A 19,955-nucleotide genomic window follows, 5' to 3' on the forward strand; every position below is an offset into this window, starting at 1 on the left:
TAATGTTTCAGCTTGAAATCTGTAGGAGTTCTCTTGCCGTCATCAGGATCAATCAGTGGCCTGAAAGGGGGGTGAGGTCGGTGAATTTGGTCTTGGTGCTATGTTCAGCTCCAACATGTCTCCATTGATGGTTGATCATCATGTAAATAGTTTGATGCATAGGCCTTAGAAATCCGTCTCAGTCACAGGTGCCAAAATGAAGGTTCTCAAAATTTGAAAAAGCCAATTGACAGGCATTTAAAAGCAAGATTTCAGAGTCCATAATTTCCGGATTTAACGAGGTAATCAGTTGTTATCTTGCTGTCTCAAATCATGGGCAATAATCTGCCTCTACACCAATTTTCAGAATTCCAGCTGTATTGGAAAAGAGTATTTAGGCCTTCAATGATACTACAGATGAGCAATTCATGGGATTGCCAAAATGTGGCACTGCACCCAGACTTTCAAAGGCGATAACAAGAAAACTGTTACAAATACCACACTGAAACTTCATTTTGCTCCATTGGGTATGTGAAGGTATTTTTAGAATTTTTCAGGCTAAGTTAAGTCACATGGGAGGGTGTTCGGATTGGCAAGGAATGATCCCATGCAAAAGCACACCATTTCTTGTTCCTACAAAGAGTGAATAATCTATCAACACTCTAAGTGATATAGTTTCCATCCATAAGGCCTGTGTTCATGGTGTCCGTGCACGCTAACAAGCCGCTTTCAGTGAGTTCATGTAGAGTGCCGTATCCTGTCACTGCTACTGTCCAAATAAACAGCAGCACGCAAGGCTAACCTGTCACTCACCTAGCTTTTGCAAGAGGTGAACAGCTCGGGCAGCAATCTTGTAGTCTGGATCTCCAATCTTGTTGACCAGCAACGTCAACAGCGCCTTGACAAGTGAGAAAGACAAGCACAGTCTACATTGTTGCCAGAACACGGCAGAATTTTACACTTCTGTTTAAAGTTAAGTTATGGTGTAATCTGCACGGTATCCGTGTGAACTTCCAGCAACGGTAACCTTTTGCAATTTCAAAGTGTATTGTACATTCTAGTAATTTTCTGCATATACACAATGAACATACGTGTAAATTTTATCAGTGAAAATAAAAACAACACAATGATATTCAACGGGTAATGGGTACAAATGCCTGTACAGTCTACAAGTGTAAAGAAAAATGGATTTGGGAATTTTTTCAACGTGTATGTTCAAGATAAGCCCATTTGGTAGCTGTTGTTGTGCAGAGTTAAAAATCTCCACCGGTAAGAAAGATTCGTTCAAGTCATTCGATATTTGTGTTGAGACTAGGTAAGGTCTTTTGTCAGAAAAGATAGTAAAGCTTCTAGGAACTTCATGGGTTTGTAAACTCAATCTCAATTCACAGGAGACTCTTCACCTTCTCTTGCTCTGGTTTGTGACTCAGTAACTCATGGCTTGTACTCATAGCTTTCTGCTTCACGGCCGGTATGGTGTCATGCGAGAGTTTCTGAAAACGGTAATGGAAACACAAACATTAAACAAAATTGCAAACATTAAACAAAACCCTTGCATTTCTGAATTGAGTTAACAAAAAGCTTTCTTGCCACTGTGGATTTTTGAAATTAATGAGCAATAACCTCAAATGTGAAACATAATTTTGAGAACTATACCGTGAATACGTTTTTCAGATTGCAGATTCTGTGACATATTAGGGAATGCTGTGTATCTTCCAAGAATCATTAGTCAACTAGCAGTCAGATGAAAAACTGTAAATCACTGCACTTAAATGACAATAACACAAAAACAACAGGCATAATCACCTGAAGTGTTGTGACAAACTCCAGGTACTTCTGCTTAAGTTGATCTTCATAATACCATAAAAGCAGTCTTTTATTTCGCTCTTCACGCTTTCCTTTGCTTAAGTCATTCAGTAGTGTAAATGGATGCTGAAACAAAAACATTCGCAAAGGTTCAGTCAGTGGGTTTATACACGTATTTAAAAATGTACTTGACTGGAGAAGTGTGCGAATTGGATAATCTGGAATTTGTCTTAAGCATAATGGAACACTTTGAACACATGATTCACCATCAGGTTTTGTTGCATATAATAGTTAATAGTAATTGTGAACTGAAAAAGGGATGAACAAACTTTTTGGCAAGCATTTTGCTTAAAGAGTCTGTAAATGCAAACCCATTTCAAGATATTGGTAACATAAGTTTAAAAAATGCCAACCTTTGTAGGAAATTCACTTTATTTCTACAGACTTTTCAATATTTCAGCTGTGGGCAAACTCTGTTTTTCCACATCTTATCCACCACAGCAGAAATTAATTTCCAAACATGCCAAAATAAACATTCCAAAATTTTCTGCATGGGCAAAGCAACCAAATGACAATTCTGTATACTCCTATGTACAAGTAACAAATTTGTTTGAAAGCTATGCTCTGTCTTGAAGGAAAATGTTACTATGAAACTTTTGAAATATCAAAGTGAGATTTTATTTGATTTCTCCTGTTAATGTGTAGCACCTATCTAAGACAAGTTGAAAGACAAGTGTTTCCTCCCAAGCCTTGAGTAATGCCTGAGTCAAATGTTCACTCTACCTGGGAGAAGAGTCGGAGTTTCCGTCTCTCCGGCAACAGCTCTTGGAGGAAGAGCTGCTTGAGGGCGTCCATGGCAACCAGCGCCTCCCGCCTGCCTTTCTTCTTCACCATAGTCAGGAGGCTATCCAGGGCCACCGGGGTGTGAACAGGGGCCGTCTGCACCTGGAGGGTCAAGGCCGCAACTTTGTCAGTCAGCACGCCAGAGGAGACGACGGTCTGCATCCACTGTGCCTTGGTACTGGCATCGCTTTTCTTCCCTTACGGGTTGAAAAATGAAAGCAAACAGCAGCAAAATAATGTCAAAATTAGAGTCATTAGGCCACAAAAAAAGATGTCTCTAGACAGCACAAGTGTTACTGTAGACCTGCGCATCGGCACAGTTTCTGTTTTTCTTTCTTAATACCTTTTTGTTCAATTAGGACTAAACATCAGTTGGACTCCCAGCCTCCACTGTAAACTAGGGGGCAGACCCCTCTCCTGAATCTCAACCATTGATCAGTAGACCACCATACATTGTAGAATCATGCATATTTCGTTTCTCCTCTTGGTATAACAAAATACTTGAATATATTCAATCGAATGGATGGTCGAATATTAGTCAAACTGAATCAATTGTTGAAAACAACCTACATGTACTCACTTGATATATAAAGCTGGATTTCATTGGCATACAATCTGCCAGCGAGCCCCTTAAATGCAGCAACAGTGCCACCATCAGACATTTCAAACTTCTTAGGATCTGACTGGAACTGAATCAAAAATAAACACCCAAAGGATAAATGCAAACTGCCAAAGTTACATGTGTGTCAATGTCAATTCAGGTATACTCTTGGAGGCAAAAAGTAAAGTTGCCAAATGATTTCCCCAAGATATGTAAACCTATTCTAAAAACATCCTGCATACTCAGATATTGACATACATCAATACAAAACGAGCAAGTCAGAATCAGTATGTTCATCGCTGCTCTCTCTGTGAAGTTTTCACTCCATGCACAGTAAATGTATGCTGTTGAGCTTGATCATAAGATGCCACAGTATATGTACCAAATGACTACACGGTTCCCCCACCATTACTGTAGGCAAGTGTATGGTATAAATCATATGATGTACGTGTGCATCATACAAGTACATGTGTACGTTGTAAATGACAGTGGGGCAGGGACTGGTTTTACCATAAATTACCCTCAGGTCTTAATCAAATGGCGTACTAGCGACTACAAGTGCCATATACAGTTGCCCTTATTGTGTCGATCCAGCAATGGATGCTGGCTCTGTATTTTTCCATACTTTTCATAGGTGTAAAACTTCATACTACATGTCAAAACTATGTGTGGTGCCACAGTCTTTGCCTACACCAATGGTAGATATACAATGTATGTACATGTACATGTACGTCAGGGTACGTGGGTCAGTGACAGCACTCCAAGTTTGCCCTAAGAAGGACCAACAGAAGGCACAATTTTCATTGCAAAAGTGGCTCCTTTGGTGCAAACTACACTTCACTGGTTCACAAACGTACAAGTACTATATGCTCGTTATACCAGCTGGAGAATGCACTAGACTGGTCCTGATTCCATTCATGTGCCTCTGTTTATGGGCAATCATGCAGCAGAAAGCAGCCTTCAAGAAAGGATATTTCATAGGCGATGACTGGAACAGGCTTCCAGAGCTACGGCTATGTATGTCTACCATCAGCGTGTCTCCAAATATTTCCAATGGAGCAAAGACCTAGGTCTACAGCAGCTCTAGACAACACATTGGGGTACAGCTGTTGAACACTTCCTACCAACGCTGCTCTTTTCATTGAATGAGGGGGTGCTTCTGCTCAAGCCAACAATATAAAAATCTGGCTGTATCCACATTACGTGGCTGCAGCTGCAAGTAACACACTCTCATGCAAACTGCTAACTGGCAGCCTCCAGTATTTTCCATAGACCTGTATTTTTTCCGGTCATACCACAGCAGTTGGGTTGCAGCCTTCTTTAAAGGTAGTCCATCATTTGTCACTTATGCATTTTTAAGGGTGAAGAACAAACCTGATGAAGTTTCAGCCCAGTGAATACGGCATATTCTCAGAAAAACTTTATTTTAGGATTTTGATTTCAGATAAAAAGTTGCTGAGTCATGTCTTGCATTGTGCCTGAATTTAGCTCCTGGGACACGTTCCCATGTTCAGTGGAATGCAGCTACGCAATGTCACAAACTGAACCAATGAATTATAATATAACCGCATGCAAGTATGTTGGGCCAACCCTTGCGTGCACATGAATTTTCAAAAACTGCATGGTTCAGACGCATCACTGGAAATGGCCTTCTATCATTGTTTTCTTCTAAATGACAGCTTGCCAGAAAGAATCATTTCAAAGGGTTTTTAGTCCCATAATCATTTTAAAACCAAGTATTCTTTTCAACAAAAATTCTGTCACGTGGTGCCACTCCGTGCCACTCCGTGGAACTTGTATGTATTTGGTTTTTGTTAAAGCCTTGAATAGACTGATCTGCCTTAACTGCAGTGGCACCACACTCAAGTACACATACATTTGGCAAGTCACAGCAACAGCATCTTATTGTCCAGAAGCGTTGTGCCATCCAATGATGGCTTCTAATTCTGGTCGTCGAATTACACTAAGGAACAAAGTTGTCCTATTAAAAGGCAACTGCTGTTTCTGTTGAGGCGAGCAGACAACATCCCCTTGAGACATAAAGTTCATGCCCTGTACATGTATCATACCTCTCGATAATAACACAGCCCTTCCGCCTCAAACAGCAGTTGCTTCCGGGGTGTGTAATCCTCTAGGAGCTTCTGTGCGGAGACCTCCTTCTTGGGACCCAGATGGATGTGGCTCCCTGACGACGTGCTCGATGAGACTTCTGCATGCTGCACTGCTGTCACATCTTGCAGTTTCTTCCCCGGAGCTTTGCCGTCGGGCGAACCGCTCGCTCCTTTCCTAGCTTTCTTGCTGCCTTGAGCTTTTGCTGGTTTCGTCTCGTCCTGGGAAGCATCTTTGACGGGCACGTCGGGATCCAATTTTAATCTCTGCTTCTTCTGTGCCTTGTTCTGCATCTTGGCTGGCTTCTCTTTACCGTCAACATCTTCCACGGCAAATGATTTGCTGCTTTGACGAAAACAGAAGCCCACAGCTGAATAACTGTGGCAATACAACGTAATGACTAGTACAAGTAGTTTCTTACCTGGAATGTGCTCTTCCAAGGTTCAATGTACATAGACTCCTTGTAGGGGGGGTTAAGTAAGTTTGAAGTGCTTGTTTGTTAAGATACTATGTCAAATTGTAGCAGCACATGACAGTTGTGCAAATGACAAGCAATTTAACTGCACAATCACATGGACTACCCCTCGTGTAGAATCAAAAGCAAGGCGATTCCTGTGAAATTGTTCAACAAACTCCTCTTGTGTGGGAAGGAAGATGAACATGGGACAAATGGACAGATTACCCTTCTTGCGCTCTGATGGTTAGCTCTAAAACTATGGATCTCTCCTCTATTGTCCAAATGAAAACTTTTCAAAACAGTCAGGCTCTGTCCACTTCTGAGCATTCGATATGGCCCAAATTGGCAATGCATCATGTGAATAAAGCCTATGTTTCAGTCTACCAGCCACTACAAGATCCAACAGTGACACTGTTCAAACGGGACTACGTGTACATGTACAAAATAGCTCCCACTGACTCAGACTTGGCACTTGCGTGTACATGGGTGTACGTATGTGTGGGTAAATGTGCATGCTGGCTGCCTATACCGACCTTCCAACTTGCCCAGTACAAGATCCCACAGATCTGTTCAACTGTTATACCTTGCTGCTATCAGAATCAACTTACTCTGCTGACACATTTTTGAAGCCCAGATTTTGGATATAGTCCCTCAGCTCTTGGGGATCGACGTCAGCTTCTTTCTCCTCCCCTTGATGAGCAACTTCCTCCTCGCCAGAGTCTGAAATGTCTCCAATCAACCTTAAGTCTTCCTGCAACAGTTTTGGAGGGATAAAATGGGGGCTGTCATACGCCATGAGTAGGAGAAATAGCACACGCACACCTACAAGTTCCATTCGATGACAAGAAAGTGAAAGGCACAATGTAATACCGTTTTTCAGTCATGGAGGATAATTTCCCAGAAGATTCAAAACACAGTCAATGGTTACACAAACCAACTGCCAAAGTTCAGTAAGAATTCCATACACTGTACATGCCGCTTGACACTCCATGCACGTGGGACTCATCTGAAAACGTGTAGGCCTTGGCCAACCTCAATATTTATACTGCTAAATTTGACTTTGGGGGATATTTTACAGCAGTTGTACATGTATTATGAACCTGACAACCCTGACATGTCCAAATAATGTTATTTCAGAGAGGGGGGAGAGAATGTGAAGAATAAAATGATATTGACACTACTGTACCCCGGACAGTGTCTTTTTTAACGTTAAAAAAAATTGACTTCTGTCAACGTGAAGCTCACCGAATTTCCTGTGCAAGGAAAACAACGTCATGTGCAGCACTGTTGTAAGGATGGAAAATGAACCCCAAGTATTTGCAATACCTTGAATTCGATCCAATATCCGAATATTCAGTTCTCCCGACTGGCACATTGTTGAGGAACAAACCATGTACAAAATCAGTTGCAATAATGCACACAGTTGTACATTATAATTACTATAATAGCTTTTCACGTCTGGAAGAATCTCCAGGCACGATTTGGCAAGATTTAAGAGAAAAATAATACTTCTTTTCCTGTTGAAAGTATATTCCTTTTAAGTTTTTTAAGGAATAATGTAGGGCCTACCTTTTGAATCATTATAAGGTTTCTGTCGCTTTTCATTTGAATACATGTATGCTTAGAACACGCCTCCAATTTTTCTCATTTAAAACAAAAGAAACCTCTTCCTCCTTTTCATTCAAATATTTCAATTCAAAAAATAATATTCGAATATTCGATAATCAATCGAATATTCAATAATCGATCAAATATTTGGTTATTCAGATATTCGGCACAGCCTTAATGTTTTTGTGTCACTTTTACACTCCATCTCTTTTAGCGATGTGCATCTTGAATGTCAAATGGCTACTTAATCAACCTTACTTGTTCCACATTGAATATCGAATGTCAAACGAGGAATAAGAAGGCCTAATTTTCACACCAGTCATGCCGGTGTCAATGTTGCAGCAAATGAGCAATTTCAAAAGAAAAGTGATCAGGTTGTTACATCCCAACTATAACGTCTGTCCCAACTATAGTTGGAACAATCCCAACTGTAGTGCTGCAGTTGGGCTGGCCCAACTATTGCTGACCAATTTCTATGGAAATTTTCTCAACCTTATCCAAGTTTATGCATCTTATACTTGACACAATTTATCTAAAATATGGCATTTCATCTATCATGTCAATGATATGACACTGTAACAAACAATAAATATGACTTTGGCACATGTTGGACACATGTACGTTGAACTGGACCTCTGTGCTGCAGATGGGCCGGCCGGAATAATTGCAGAATACCTGCCACTTTAAAAAAACGACCCCTGGAATGACTGGTTACGTGGGTACAAGGTGAAAATCCCTCGAGAAGAGTGTGGCACTTTGACCTGTACCTGGCTATGAGGTTGATCGTGTGGGATGGGTATTCTGTAATTGAGCTGGCCGGCCCAACTATAGTTTGGACGGTCCAAACTATAGTTGGGACTGATGATATGGCAACTGGTCACTTCGGCACCCACCAACTCGGCACCTTGCCAGCTCGGCACCCACCAACTTGGCACCTGTACAAAAACCAACTCGGTACATGTACCTTGCCAACACGACACCTCTCAAACTTGGCACCTACATGTTCACGGACGGAATGTACGCGATACGAGATAGAGTAAGACTAAGAGAAAGAGGTACAGGAACATCGTACTAACCAACCAACCAACCCACTGTTTGGAGATTTTATTTTTATATTAATGGGATCTACACCTCCCAGTCTTTTGACAAGAAAAGTTCAAGAAAAGTTTCTAAAATAGCTGTTTTCTCAAATAAGTCTCTTTTTTTTTTTCGAGTGGGTGCCTAGTCCACCATTGTCTTAGCTCTCCCGGTTAATATAACTGGCAGAGCCCAGCCGGCATGGATCACCCTGCCTGCCCATAAGCTGTGGCCAGTCGCTGGCGTTGTATGCACAGTGGGCTGGGCTGTGTAGTCACAGACTAATAGGAGTACATGTATTTTAGTCGGGCCTATGCTAGTACTAGTAGCCGCTCGGCTTGTGGGTTAGGTCAGGTCTGCCAGGACCGGGGACACAGGGGCAACTTCGATAACGAGCTTTCACAGAATTGCCAAGATAAAGCAAGGATTATTTTTCTCTTTTTAAAATTAAAATCGGACTTTAATTTAAAAAATGGGTTTCCTTCAATCTTCCCTTTTACAAAAGAAACTTGTTTCTTTATGAATTTCTCTGTTGAATTGGGTTACCATAATCCATGCGGATTACCCAATCTCCAAATCAAGCAAAATTAACTAAGCACATGTACGGAATTAGAACCAATTGGTTCGATTCGAGTGTCGAGTCGGTCAGGTGCCGAGTTGGACAACGCAGACTGGAGGCAAAATTTGAGGTGCTGAGTTGGCTAGGTGCTGACTGGGTGTCGAGTTGACGAGGTGCCAAGATGACGAGGTGCCAAGTTGACGAGGTGCCAAGTTGGTAGGTGCGGAAGTGACCGACATTCGCTGATATCACTGACACTGGTTGTGTAACGTGTCGTTAGTCATGTTTGTTATGTTAGTAAGGGCGTTGCAAGGTGATGACCAAACTGGAGCATGTTAAGATGAACTGATCTTAGGCCTACCTCAGTTCCACCAATGGGTTCGATGTCGTGCAAGGTAAGTTTACTCAACTGCTTTGGTGTCTTTTTAATATTAAATTTGACTGATTTCTTCTTCGTTTTAAGAAGAGCACGTTTTTCGTGCATGGTGGGTTCCATGTTGATAGCGCCCCCAACGTTCAACGAGATCACTTGCGAATAAAGTTTAAACCCAGACGTCTCACGCTATGAACACGCTGAATATCACAATGTACTGTATGTACTGTACATCATAATTACAATTTACATATCATACATGTACATGTAGGCCCAACCAGCTGCAGTTGCACGATGTTACACTCGCTGTGTTTCTGTTTTTCCTTGCTCTATGAATGATATTAGCTTGATAAGTTATAGTGCCTTTGCATGTTGGTTAACTGAGTTTTTTATGCACTAGTGTTTACCACGTTTTCAAAGTAGGGCCTGCAATGCCAAGAAAGAAGAAAAAGTACAATGCTCGATTTCCGCCAGTAAGTTTGCCAATGTTTGTCATGACCGTGATCTGATGATTACGCCTGTCACTGGTTACTTCCAGAACTGCATACTTAAGTAAGGTTTAAAGGATCTGACACCTTAAGTTTCAGATAGCAATGTACAAACTCACATAAACACAGTCTTGGCTGTTTTGATTGTCAGATTGTGCCAACATTTAAGTTACTCTGCCATCACAGATATTTGTGCAACAAACTTCCAAGTTTAGTGAGGTTAGACATGTTAGGTGTCTGCTTGGGAGGCTTATTCCATGTTCACGGTTTATACCTCATTAAAATGGTAACATTCATGAGTATTTTGCCCATCCATGCCACAAAAACTCAACAGCTAGATCGTTGTGGGCAGCATGACTCCTTGACCAATTGAAACACAGCTCCTTTCTTTGCCAAATTTTCCTGTCACTAATTTGTTTCAATGACCAATCGTAGCTCATGCAAGTTTGTTCATTGTTATCTCTAAGGTTAAGGTTTGTATAACCTTAGAGTTCTGGAAGTAGCCGTGGCAGCTCTTGGTATAGGTATTTATACCCCAGTCATCGTCAGTCGTCCGCCATGCGGCCAGGGAGTCCACCTGGGCTACATGGACCCTGTACCCATCACGTCATATCCTTGGCATTGCCTGGGCATGCTAGGCCTACTCCAAGTACTGTAACTATATGTTGGCCTTAGGATTCTACGAATAGCCTCTATTATTGTTTGAATTGATGGTCAGTTAGGCCTACATGTACTATTCAAATGTTGAAAGAGGTGATTCTTAGAGTCCTACATGTAGTTAGAGTAGCCCATGTCATAAGCATAACACCGATATTAGTTGATGGAAGTACATGTACATGTACTATAACAAAATCTGCAATAACATGGTGCCAGAAATGCTCTTTTATGAGCGTTGGTCTTTTCAGACACACACTCGGAAAAAAAAATTGGGTAAGAGTTCCATATACGGATATCCCTTGCGGCAGTGCTAGTTTACTATGCATTAGCCATCAGAAAGTGATAACCTGTCCTAAAAAGTCATGTTTACATGTAGCAGTGAAAATATTGAAGCATTTCAGTGTTTTTCCTCTGCCTTGTTTATTTGCAGGCCCGAATCAAGAAGATTATGCAGCTCGATGAAGATGTCGGCAAAGTGGCTGCAGCAGTACCTGTTCTGATATGTATCCTTGAATACCTCTATCTTGACAATAGCTTATTGTTAATCATTTACACAACCCATGTACAGTGAAGCTGTACATTTCTTCATGCACATGGACAAATTGTATACCGTACCTGTTAGCATTAAAATGGACAGTTTGTGTACTTTCAGAAATTTAAATAAAGAAGACCTGCTTCAAACTGCTGGCTGCAGTGACTTAAAAACCCCAAACTGACAAAGTTAGGGGGCCAATGTTCCCATCCTAACAGTACACGTACATGTACATGTTCATCGGTAGGCCTTCCCTGTGTCAAGGGGCAATTTTTTTTTCCAGGAAATTTGGAACCCTGTTGTTGGGATTGAAAAATCTTTCCTCATAATATTTTTGGTCTCCCATAACATCTATATTTCAACCCTTGTGTAAAAATAATAATCCCTATAACCTAGTACCAGTGTGAGTCGCCCTTCCCAAGGACCAAGTTGTGGGAAACAAAAAATTGTCCCCATATTTTTGGTCCCCATAACATTTATGTTTCAACAAGTGTGTGGGCGTGGCATACATAATGTGGACCTCTGTACAAATGAAGTCCACAAAATGTAGGGTGTGATCGTGTTGTGTGGACTTGCACACCTCCACACAATGTTTTCCCCTCTCTGAAAAACAGTTTCAGTGGCATTTGGGGGCCAGGGTTATCCGTGGCAAAATGAAGAGGAACAGGAAATCATCGTCAAAAATCTAGCTTGAAGGAGTTATTCTAGGAGGAGAAAAAAGAGTATTTTTCCCAAGTTACCTTAACCACAGGAGAACAAAGGAATGTCCACACTTCTTACGCGAAACAAGTATGGGTGTGTGTACATGTACACTGTATGTGCAGTTTTTGTCAGTGGTATGCATGTATGTTCATTCCCATGCCCTTGTGCACCACTTTGTTGAGAGTTAGCGCATGGGCACTCGATACTGTGGATTTCGAGGAAGGAGACGCCGGACGTCATTCCAACACTTCTTTCTGCGGATGGAGATCATTATTTGTTTTTAAGAAAATATGAACAAATGAAGTTCACAGAGATAACCAGAGAACTAAAAATTTATCAGATAACATTAGACCACAGTATTATAATGAACCCAGTTGCATAAAATTTAAAACAAGTTCTGGAAAAGTGATTTTTAAAAAATAAACACAATCAGATTTGAAAGAAAATACATCCATGGTCTTTCCCATTTTAAAACAACTTCTTCCGTTTATCCAAACAAACGAAAATAAAGTGGCATGTGCATTAAGACCCAATAAAAATATCAGTTGTATTTTCAAGTTATTACGAATTGAATATTTTGCACGAGAATCATTTGTCCTTAGTAGCACTTATGTACATCTACGTGCGTTGATGAAGTAAATGTACATGGATGTGGACATGTGCACACATAAATCATGGCCGACCGGTCGACTGAGAGTCAAAATTGAAATTGATCAAACTAACAAGGGACAATTCACATGACCTTAAACATAACACGGTAACCTTTTTCAAAAACACTTTCAATTATTAAGTTATGCAGCATGTGTGGAAAAGCTGGAGAATAATTCAAATTTTCGAGTTTAAAATACACTTTATTACATTCGGAAATGTAACACACACAGACATTTTTCACCTCATTTCCTCCCAAATGTCACTTATGATTAACAAGAAACACGTCACAAAATGAAATCCGAAGCCTGATTATATTTCTCTGGTACAAATTCAGCAACCGTTTACACAATGCGGAAGATCTCCGCAGATGGATTTTGGTATAGTCGTTTGCTGGCAGGTGTCACCATTTTAGCAAGCAACAGAAAGTGACCACGACTTTGCCGCATTTTAACACATGTACACAACTAAGTGGAAGGGTTGAACATACATGTATGATACGTGCACAGGGCACATGGCACATGTACATCTTCATATAGTCTTCATATAGACTTCATTGTTAGAAACATCCTGTCCAAGGTTTGTTCCTTTGCTTTCTGTATTGTTTCATATTTTTTTCACCCATTTCTTTATCGTTCTTCGTCACTTTTATTTCTCTCTGCCTGTTATTTCCTGTCATTTTTGTTCTGTTTCATATTGGCAAAGTTGATATTGTTCTGTGCCCATCGTTGTCAAAACATGGAGTTTATTATTCCGTGCAGGCTCGGCTTTTGTTTTTGTTTTTTTCATTTCTCACTCTCGGTAAATCACAGTTACATTTTGCAATGGTTTTTCCATATTTGACTTGAATCCTTAGCTAACTGCTTTACACAGCGAAAGCATTGGAGATTTTTGTGGAATCCCTGCTCACCAAATCACTGCAACAAACTCAAGCAAGGAGTGCAAAGACTATGTCAACTTCTCACATGTAAGATTGTGCATTTCTTCTTTCCACTTACCTGTTCCCCGCTAGCGCTGGGATCTCTTCACATATTTCCGCGTCTGCGATTTCAGAATATCAAAACAAGTTTATGAAGTTGATGGTAAAACCTTTGCTCAAATGAGACAGCAAAGATTTATTTGCTCAACTCTGACCACTGTTTCGGTGCCATTCTTACCAATAAATTTGCTTTGGGTTTGGATAAAGTGTACTCTAGCCGTTAGGCAGGTGAGACATCATTAAAACCCTTTCAAATGCCTTTTCTTTCATATCACACTTCAACAGTATACATGTTGCATCTTACCCAATTGATTCTCACTTTGTCTTGTGGCTTGACGTGTGTCCATGAGAGCCTGCTGTTTAACTTCTTTCCAATGCAGTATCTAGTCGGGTTTTTTACACTGTCTCTGTTAATTATCACGGTTCAGTGTTTCGATTGAGTTTGAAGAATGATAAAAGATAAATTTTTTGTTTCTACCCTAATTTCTACAGAAGGCAGTGCATACTGAGTGAGAGTACGTTTGATTTTCTCAAGGATCTGGTGGAGAATGTACCAGACATGCCCTGTGAGGAGGACGAAGGGAGCCAGCCACCAGTGATTCACCGGACAGAGCGTAAACACAGGCAGCATAGGTAGGGCAGTGGTCAAGGTAGACTCATGTTTGAGTCTCAAAATCTCCCAGTCTGAGTCTGAGGTTCCTCTCCAAGTTGAAGTCTGTGTCCTGGGCCATGCATTTCTGTCTGTTATTAAAAACTGTGCGTCCATTTTTAAATGTAATGCTAACCCTGCCACATTAAGCAATATACAGTAGGTGTACATTGGAAAAGTCTGATACCTAATAGATCAGTTTGTTGCACTGGACAACCAACAGCAGCCTCCAAACTACCTATGTTGAGACAGTGGGAGCTGGTCCCATTGAACAGTGACACTGTTGGATCTTGTGGTGGCTGGCAACCACAGACTCCCAGGCCGTTTGAGCTTTGGGATAGACAACCTGTTGGATCTTGTTGCACTGGGTATGCCAGCCTGGTTGGAAAATGCTGCAAACTGGTCTGGCAGGGTCTTTAGCCAGAATACAAACCCTGGAGTGTCGTGTGCTTACCAGTAATTTTTTCATTAACCCTAACCTTCCTCAATCCTCCAAAATCCTTGGGGCAGTTTTGGAGGATTTTGAAGGATTGAGGCAGTAGCCACACCTCCAAGTAACATTTTCAAGAAATTTTGGAGAATTTTAGAGGATTGAGGGAGAATCCAATTTGTTCACCCCCCAAATTGGAGAATTCTGGAGGATTGAGGAGGGTCCCTAGCAAAAAGGGCCCAGAGAGTTAGGTTTATAATGAGAAACATGCCTGCTTCCTGGCCATAGGCATAATGGCAGTCATAATGACAAATGACAGTCAATGGTCCTTTTATAGCATTCAATAGTGCCTTGCATTCATATGCCACAAATTGGTGCTCATTCCGTTGAAAAATGGCAGTTGGAGCTCACACCCATGTATATTCTGGCACAGTTCCGAATTTTCCAGATGCTGGATGTACATGTTTTTCGTAACCTAACAGTGAGACTGAGCACTGTTGTAATGCCATTGAACCTTAGTCACGAGAGGGGCTTGATGTGAACAAAATTACATTTGCTTTCAATTTCCATACACTTTGTGGTTAATATGTAATCAGCGGGGTGTTTGTTCACTTACAGGCCACGACGGAAACGTGTGAAAGACGGGGAAGCCGGGCCTAGCAACAGCCAACTTGTTAAGCAGTCTTCCGAAGAGCCGTCATCCTCTGAGGTATCATCCTCAATTCTAATTTGACAAAAAATCTTTGGCTTGTAAATTATGCTTCTAAGCTTCTTTAATGGGCTTTTTTGCTAAGGTTTTTTTGCGGCAATGAAACCTACACGTAAATCTGAAATTACCACAGTTTACTCCTGGGCAAAGACATGGCTCTTGAAGCGTTCTGTTTTGTTTTTGTTTTTTGGAGACAAATCAACTTTTCTTTTCCTCAGAAACTTTAGGCCAAGATCATGAGTTTTGTGCTGATATTTATTGATGTATCCATAATTTTCAGAGACAGCAGTTGCAAATTGTAACTTGTTGAAAAATTGCCCATGTTATTTCGTTGACGATAGAGAATGAGATATGTGGGTTCTTACAGCATGCCTTAGACTGGCTGCAAGAGCAGTAAATGGTTTTATGCAACTTCTGACAAAAACTCCAGCGAGTGGGACGCTACAAAGGTGCATTGCTTTGTGTTTATTTGCCCTTGAGTACACATCATTAATTTTCATCAGAATGTGCACAAATCCATACCATCTTGGTACGGCCACAGGCTGTGCATGAGCTATGGCATTGTGACTGATGTGGGATTTTATCACCTGCATACCGAGCTCAAACAGCGACATAGCCAAGTTGGGTTATTTGGTCATGCAAGGCCTTGTTCCCTTAGTTGTATTTGTGGCATACAGACCCCATTGGGAAAACTGTATTCCTAAATTAACAATGCAGGATGACACTGAGAGTGATGAGGAGGAGGGAATGAGTAACAGCGACAGCAACAACATCTCCCAAGACCCACCCCGCCTACCGGCAGCTGCAGGCCAAATACCCAGCACTGCTTGGTGAGTTTGTGTCCCCTTGTGTGATGTGAAAGATTCTGGTCTAGGGAGTTGAGGCAGGCTTGACTGTTATAACCAGTCAGCCGTTCCAGTGTGCACACACAGCCTGATCATGTTGACACATCCTCTTGACCTAAGTGGTTACTGTAGTGTTACCACAGCATTTCCCTCTGGTGAAATTCTCCCGTTCATTCCTGAGAAACAAAACGTTTCTTAAGCCCAAATCTCCGGTTTCTCCCAAATCTCCCCCTAATCTCCGGTTTCTGGTCAGCGTGCGCGTCGCTGTAGACCTTCACATTGACAAAATAAAAATGTTTCTTATTTGGTATGAAACGATGTCCAACAGCTGCCAAACTTGCTTAATCGACTGGAATTCTGCTACTGTGCTTTTGATGGTATATGGTTGAGTAATACGTACAGTAAAGGAGTACCTGTAGTTCCCCATACATTTAGTCGGGCACTCTTTTTCAGATGACATCATTTCTGTGTTATACATTTACATCTGGGAACCAGACAAACGAGGTGGTCTTATGTCCTGTGTACATATACAAGCTGAAAATGCTTTTAAACAGTAAAAGTGCAGGGGCCGGTCTATTTTAGTGTTGGTAGCGGCTTGCGTTACATGTGCAAGCCGTCGCGATGGACATCGTGCATTATCGTACATCTTTTCTAGAAAAGAAAGTGGGAGTAAAAAAAAGCTGCATCGCTGCACCACTTTTGGAGCCAGCTCCTGTCCAGAAACTGGAGACTTTTTTATGGCCTTGGTGTTCTCAACTTACATTTTGGCAACTGCATTTTTTTTTATTAGTGACCTCCTAATGTTCTTAAAACTTTGCTGAGTGAGGCCCAGTTGATTGCAAATGATCCTAGGTATCCAGGCAACAGATATCAATTACAAGGTGAATGAAAGCAGTTACTGGACTCTGTTATTTTGTTATTCTGCGGCATTTCTCATTACAGTATCCCCGGCCAGCCCTCCCCAGCAATGTACCCTGTCCCTCAATTGCCCTTGCCAACCATGGGAGTCTTTCAGGCACCAGCCTCTGCCTCGGGCACCGTGCAAACAGGAATGGGCGCCTACCAGCCGCCCAAGAACAACAACACTGACGATGATGAGAACTACGACACATAGCACAGAGTTTTGCTGGCCCGATCCAGGGGATGGGGAGGGGATTGTGGAGAAGCTCAAGGGGCAGTGTGCCAACAAGAGTTTAGCCCACAGAGGCCATTTCGTGAATTTTGGGGGAAGTCAACATCTGCATGCCAAGCGACATTTCTTTTATATAAGGACTCAAAAGCCGGCAGGTTTTGTTTGTTCATTTTGTTTTAGGCTTTTTTTGTGTAGTTTTTATGTTTGAATCAGGATAAGTTTATTTGCAAGGTTTCAAAGTGCTTCCTGTGTGGAACTGCTTGTAAACAGTGAAGAACACAGTCGACTATAGTTGGTTGTTGGTTCCCTGTGTGAAGTTTGCTCCAGTATGTGAGTCATACATCACCACAGATTGAAGCTCCGCAGTCGAAGTAACTCTGGGAATGATTAGGTTCTTTTTTTTTCTGCCATTCACAGTTGGAATGTATTTAGTACGCACTTTGCAAGGAAGCTGGATTGGGAGTATGGGAAACACTTTTTGTGGCCCAGTGGTAAAAAAAACACCTGTGCATGACTGGATCTAAGTCCATTCTTGAGGGCAGTGTTGTCTACTGTATATAAATGGACAACACAGTTGTGGCTTTCTGCACAATACAAGCAAATGTCAGATTATTATTTGACATTCCATTTGGTTATTAAGATCAAATGCACGTGCCTGTGAATTGATTTCTTTATTGCAGTGTTTTTCAACGAACCATTGTAAATATATGTAAAAGCACAAGGGTGCTCTTGTACATTAATTCAGCTTTTCCAATTAATCAGCCTTAAAATTCAAATAAAATCAAATAATTTGTGTTTTTGTTTCATTTGCCACCGATCTAGCAACAAAAACTTTGACTTGAATTGTTTTGAGCAACCATCCCTGAAATGTGATCTGAAATCTGAGGCCAGGTTTTTTATTAGGCAAGATCAGTTGATCAATACCTGTCCGTCTACAACCTTCATTGAAGGCTTGAAACACCCACAGGATTGGTCAAAAGAATTTGCAGTATGTAAGAACGTGGAGCCACCAACAGTACTCTGTTACTTTATGTAGAACGTAGTTACCTAGGTTGTCCAGAGACCAAGAGTGTGTCATTGCATCAATGCAAACTCCGGTTTTATTTGGGGGGGCAAAGCACTCATCAACAGTAAAATGGCAAACTATTAACGATGGATCGGATGATCTCTGAAGTATTTTCAAGCAGAGGCTACTTTTCATCCCCTTCCTTTTCCACTTCTCTCACTTTTTCTTTTTCCCCTTTAAATTTTAATTTTTTTCCAGTGGGGGTAGTGCCCCCAATGCCCCCCCCCACACCTATTTGAAGGGTGTTTGGTGATGTCGAGATGTTCCTGGCAAAAATGTCAGGCTAGAGGCAGAGTGCCCAAATCTGTTGATAACATTCCCACAAGTCCGAAAAGTGGCACAGCCCAACTCGAAAGTGTTTCAACTGTTGCAAAGTTTTACAAATGTACACAAAGGTTCGGTGCCATCAATCATGATGTTGCACCGCAAGGGAAATTTTTACCATGATTTTGGATTAGGTGTATATTGTGGTTTTTACTTGTAGGGGTAATTCTGAAGGCTGACAACAGGATTTAAACTGGGCCGTGCACAGGTATTTTTAAGGGTGGCTGGGATTTTTTTTGTTACCGTGAGCTGAGCTGAGAGACACATATACATTAGCACCTGTTCAAGTGAAGGCAAACAAAGTCAAGTATTTGAAATGAAATACACAGTGTGGTTTTTGCTCAAGATTAAAGACTCTTGATAAAAAAGTTATCAGTGCCAGATTGTAAATGGACTGTGTTAGTCATTTTTTGCACTTGCTCCGATAATCCTGCATTACTCATGATGAGTATTGTTTCTGCCTCTTGACTTTGTGCATCAATCGCATTCATTTGCATCAGAGCATCAGTTACATGCTTCTGCTTTCATCTTTAGCCCATTTAAATCAACTCACCACACATTTACAACCAAATGTTAGGAATCACTTGTAATGAACAGGTTTAATTTGGGTATGAACATTTTAAGGTAATTTCTTACATTTAAGACAGAGTTAGCAACTACTTGGACTTCACTGAATATGTGAATCCTTTTTAATCCCAGTCTTACACTTTGCCTCCAAACCTGTGACAATATTCAGTAGCACTATACAACCTAAGAATGCTAGATATGTACATGTTTACAGCGTTCCATGAATCTCTGATTTGCTGAAATGTCACTCAAATCAAATTTCTGCTTGCTCATATTCAGGGCCGTCGGGAAACTGTCATTTTAGTTTTATTATGTTGACAAACTTGACTAATAACATGCATAAACACACTTTCATAAGGAGATATGTGCATAGATAGAGTGAAACGGTGCTCACCCATTCCAGACTTGAAAAAAGTCTTAGGTTTATAAATTTAGAGCATGATTTCATCTAATGAAAATAAAGGCAAAACTCTTCCGTGTTTGGCTTTATCCAGTTCTGTACTGTACTTGTTAATAAACCCAAAAGCTTTCAGTTGTCTTAACATGAGGTTTGCGGCTGTGATTATTAGACAATCCCATGAACGATTGGTTGGTTAAATGAAAACTGCATGGTTGACTGATCGACCAAAACTTGCCTACATGGCTGGCTTTATGTTCCATTGGCTGCTTGGTTGAATCAAGTAGGTTGGACATCTGAGCTTGTTTGTTGGTCTGTTCATCTTATTTAGAGGAGGGCAAAACGACATCCATCTATCCCTTGCCCGAAAGATGCTACCCCCCCCCCATTTTTCTTCCAAAATGTGAAAAAGTCCGAA

At 41.2% G+C, this 19,955-nt stretch overlaps 2 protein-coding genes across 2 annotated transcripts in view; one reads left to right on the forward strand and one right to left on the reverse strand.

The window, feature by feature from the left end:
• Positions 1-9,542, reverse strand: part of LOC110978198 (CCAAT/enhancer-binding protein zeta-like) — a 24,260-nt gene extending 14,718 nt beyond the window's left edge. Inside the window, exons 1-8 of the mRNA XM_022232989.2 lie at positions 9,401-9,542; positions 6,404-6,546; positions 5,299-5,680; positions 3,209-3,317; positions 2,569-2,825; positions 1,786-1,911; positions 1,383-1,472; positions 793-877 (exon numbers count right to left, since the gene is read on the reverse strand). Coding sequence (XP_022088681.2) covers positions 793-877; positions 1,383-1,472; positions 1,786-1,911; positions 2,569-2,825; positions 3,209-3,317; positions 5,299-5,680; positions 6,404-6,546; positions 9,401-9,535 — 1,327 coding nt within the window. The 5' untranslated portion in view covers positions 9,536-9,542. The remainder of the gene's footprint in view (positions 1-792; positions 878-1,382; positions 1,473-1,785; positions 1,912-2,568; positions 2,826-3,208; positions 3,318-5,298; positions 5,681-6,403; positions 6,547-9,400) is intronic.
• Positions 9,543-9,632: 90 nt separating this feature from the next.
• drap1 (DR1 associated protein 1) lies at positions 9,633-19,682 on the forward strand. The gene is made up of 7 exons (XM_022233008.2): positions 9,633-9,885; positions 10,988-11,060; positions 13,313-13,406; positions 13,911-14,051; positions 15,116-15,206; positions 15,924-16,036; positions 16,994-19,682. The coding sequence occupies exons 1-7, from the start codon at positions 9,844-9,846 to the stop codon at positions 17,163-17,165; spliced, it is 726 nt and encodes a 241-aa protein (XP_022088700.2). The 5' UTR covers positions 9,633-9,843; the 3' UTR covers positions 17,166-19,682.
• The last annotated feature ends 273 nt before the right edge of the window (positions 19,683-19,955 follow it).

This window comes from Acanthaster planci, linkage group LG01, assembly GCF_054643075.1.
Source record: "Acanthaster planci isolate LZ-2023a linkage group LG01, COTS_SCS, whole genome shotgun sequence".
Taxonomy (NCBI): domain Eukaryota; kingdom Metazoa; phylum Echinodermata; class Asteroidea; order Valvatida; family Acanthasteridae; genus Acanthaster; species Acanthaster planci.

What these genes read in the sequence shown, in the direction of transcription:
- drap1 (XM_022233008.2), top strand. Translation starts at nt 9,844, where the DNA reads ATGCCAAGAAAGAAGAAAAAGTACAATGCTCGATTTCCGCCA. An exon ending in AGCAGTACCTGTTCTGATAT is followed by an intron (nt 11,061 to 13,312) that starts GTATCCTTGAAT and finishes TGCTTTACACAG; the next exon opens with CGAAAGCATTGGAGATTTTT. An exon ending in ACTATGTCAACTTCTCACAT is followed by an intron (nt 13,407 to 13,910) that starts GTAAGATTGTGC and finishes TAATTTCTACAG; the next exon opens with AAGGCAGTGCATACTGAGTG.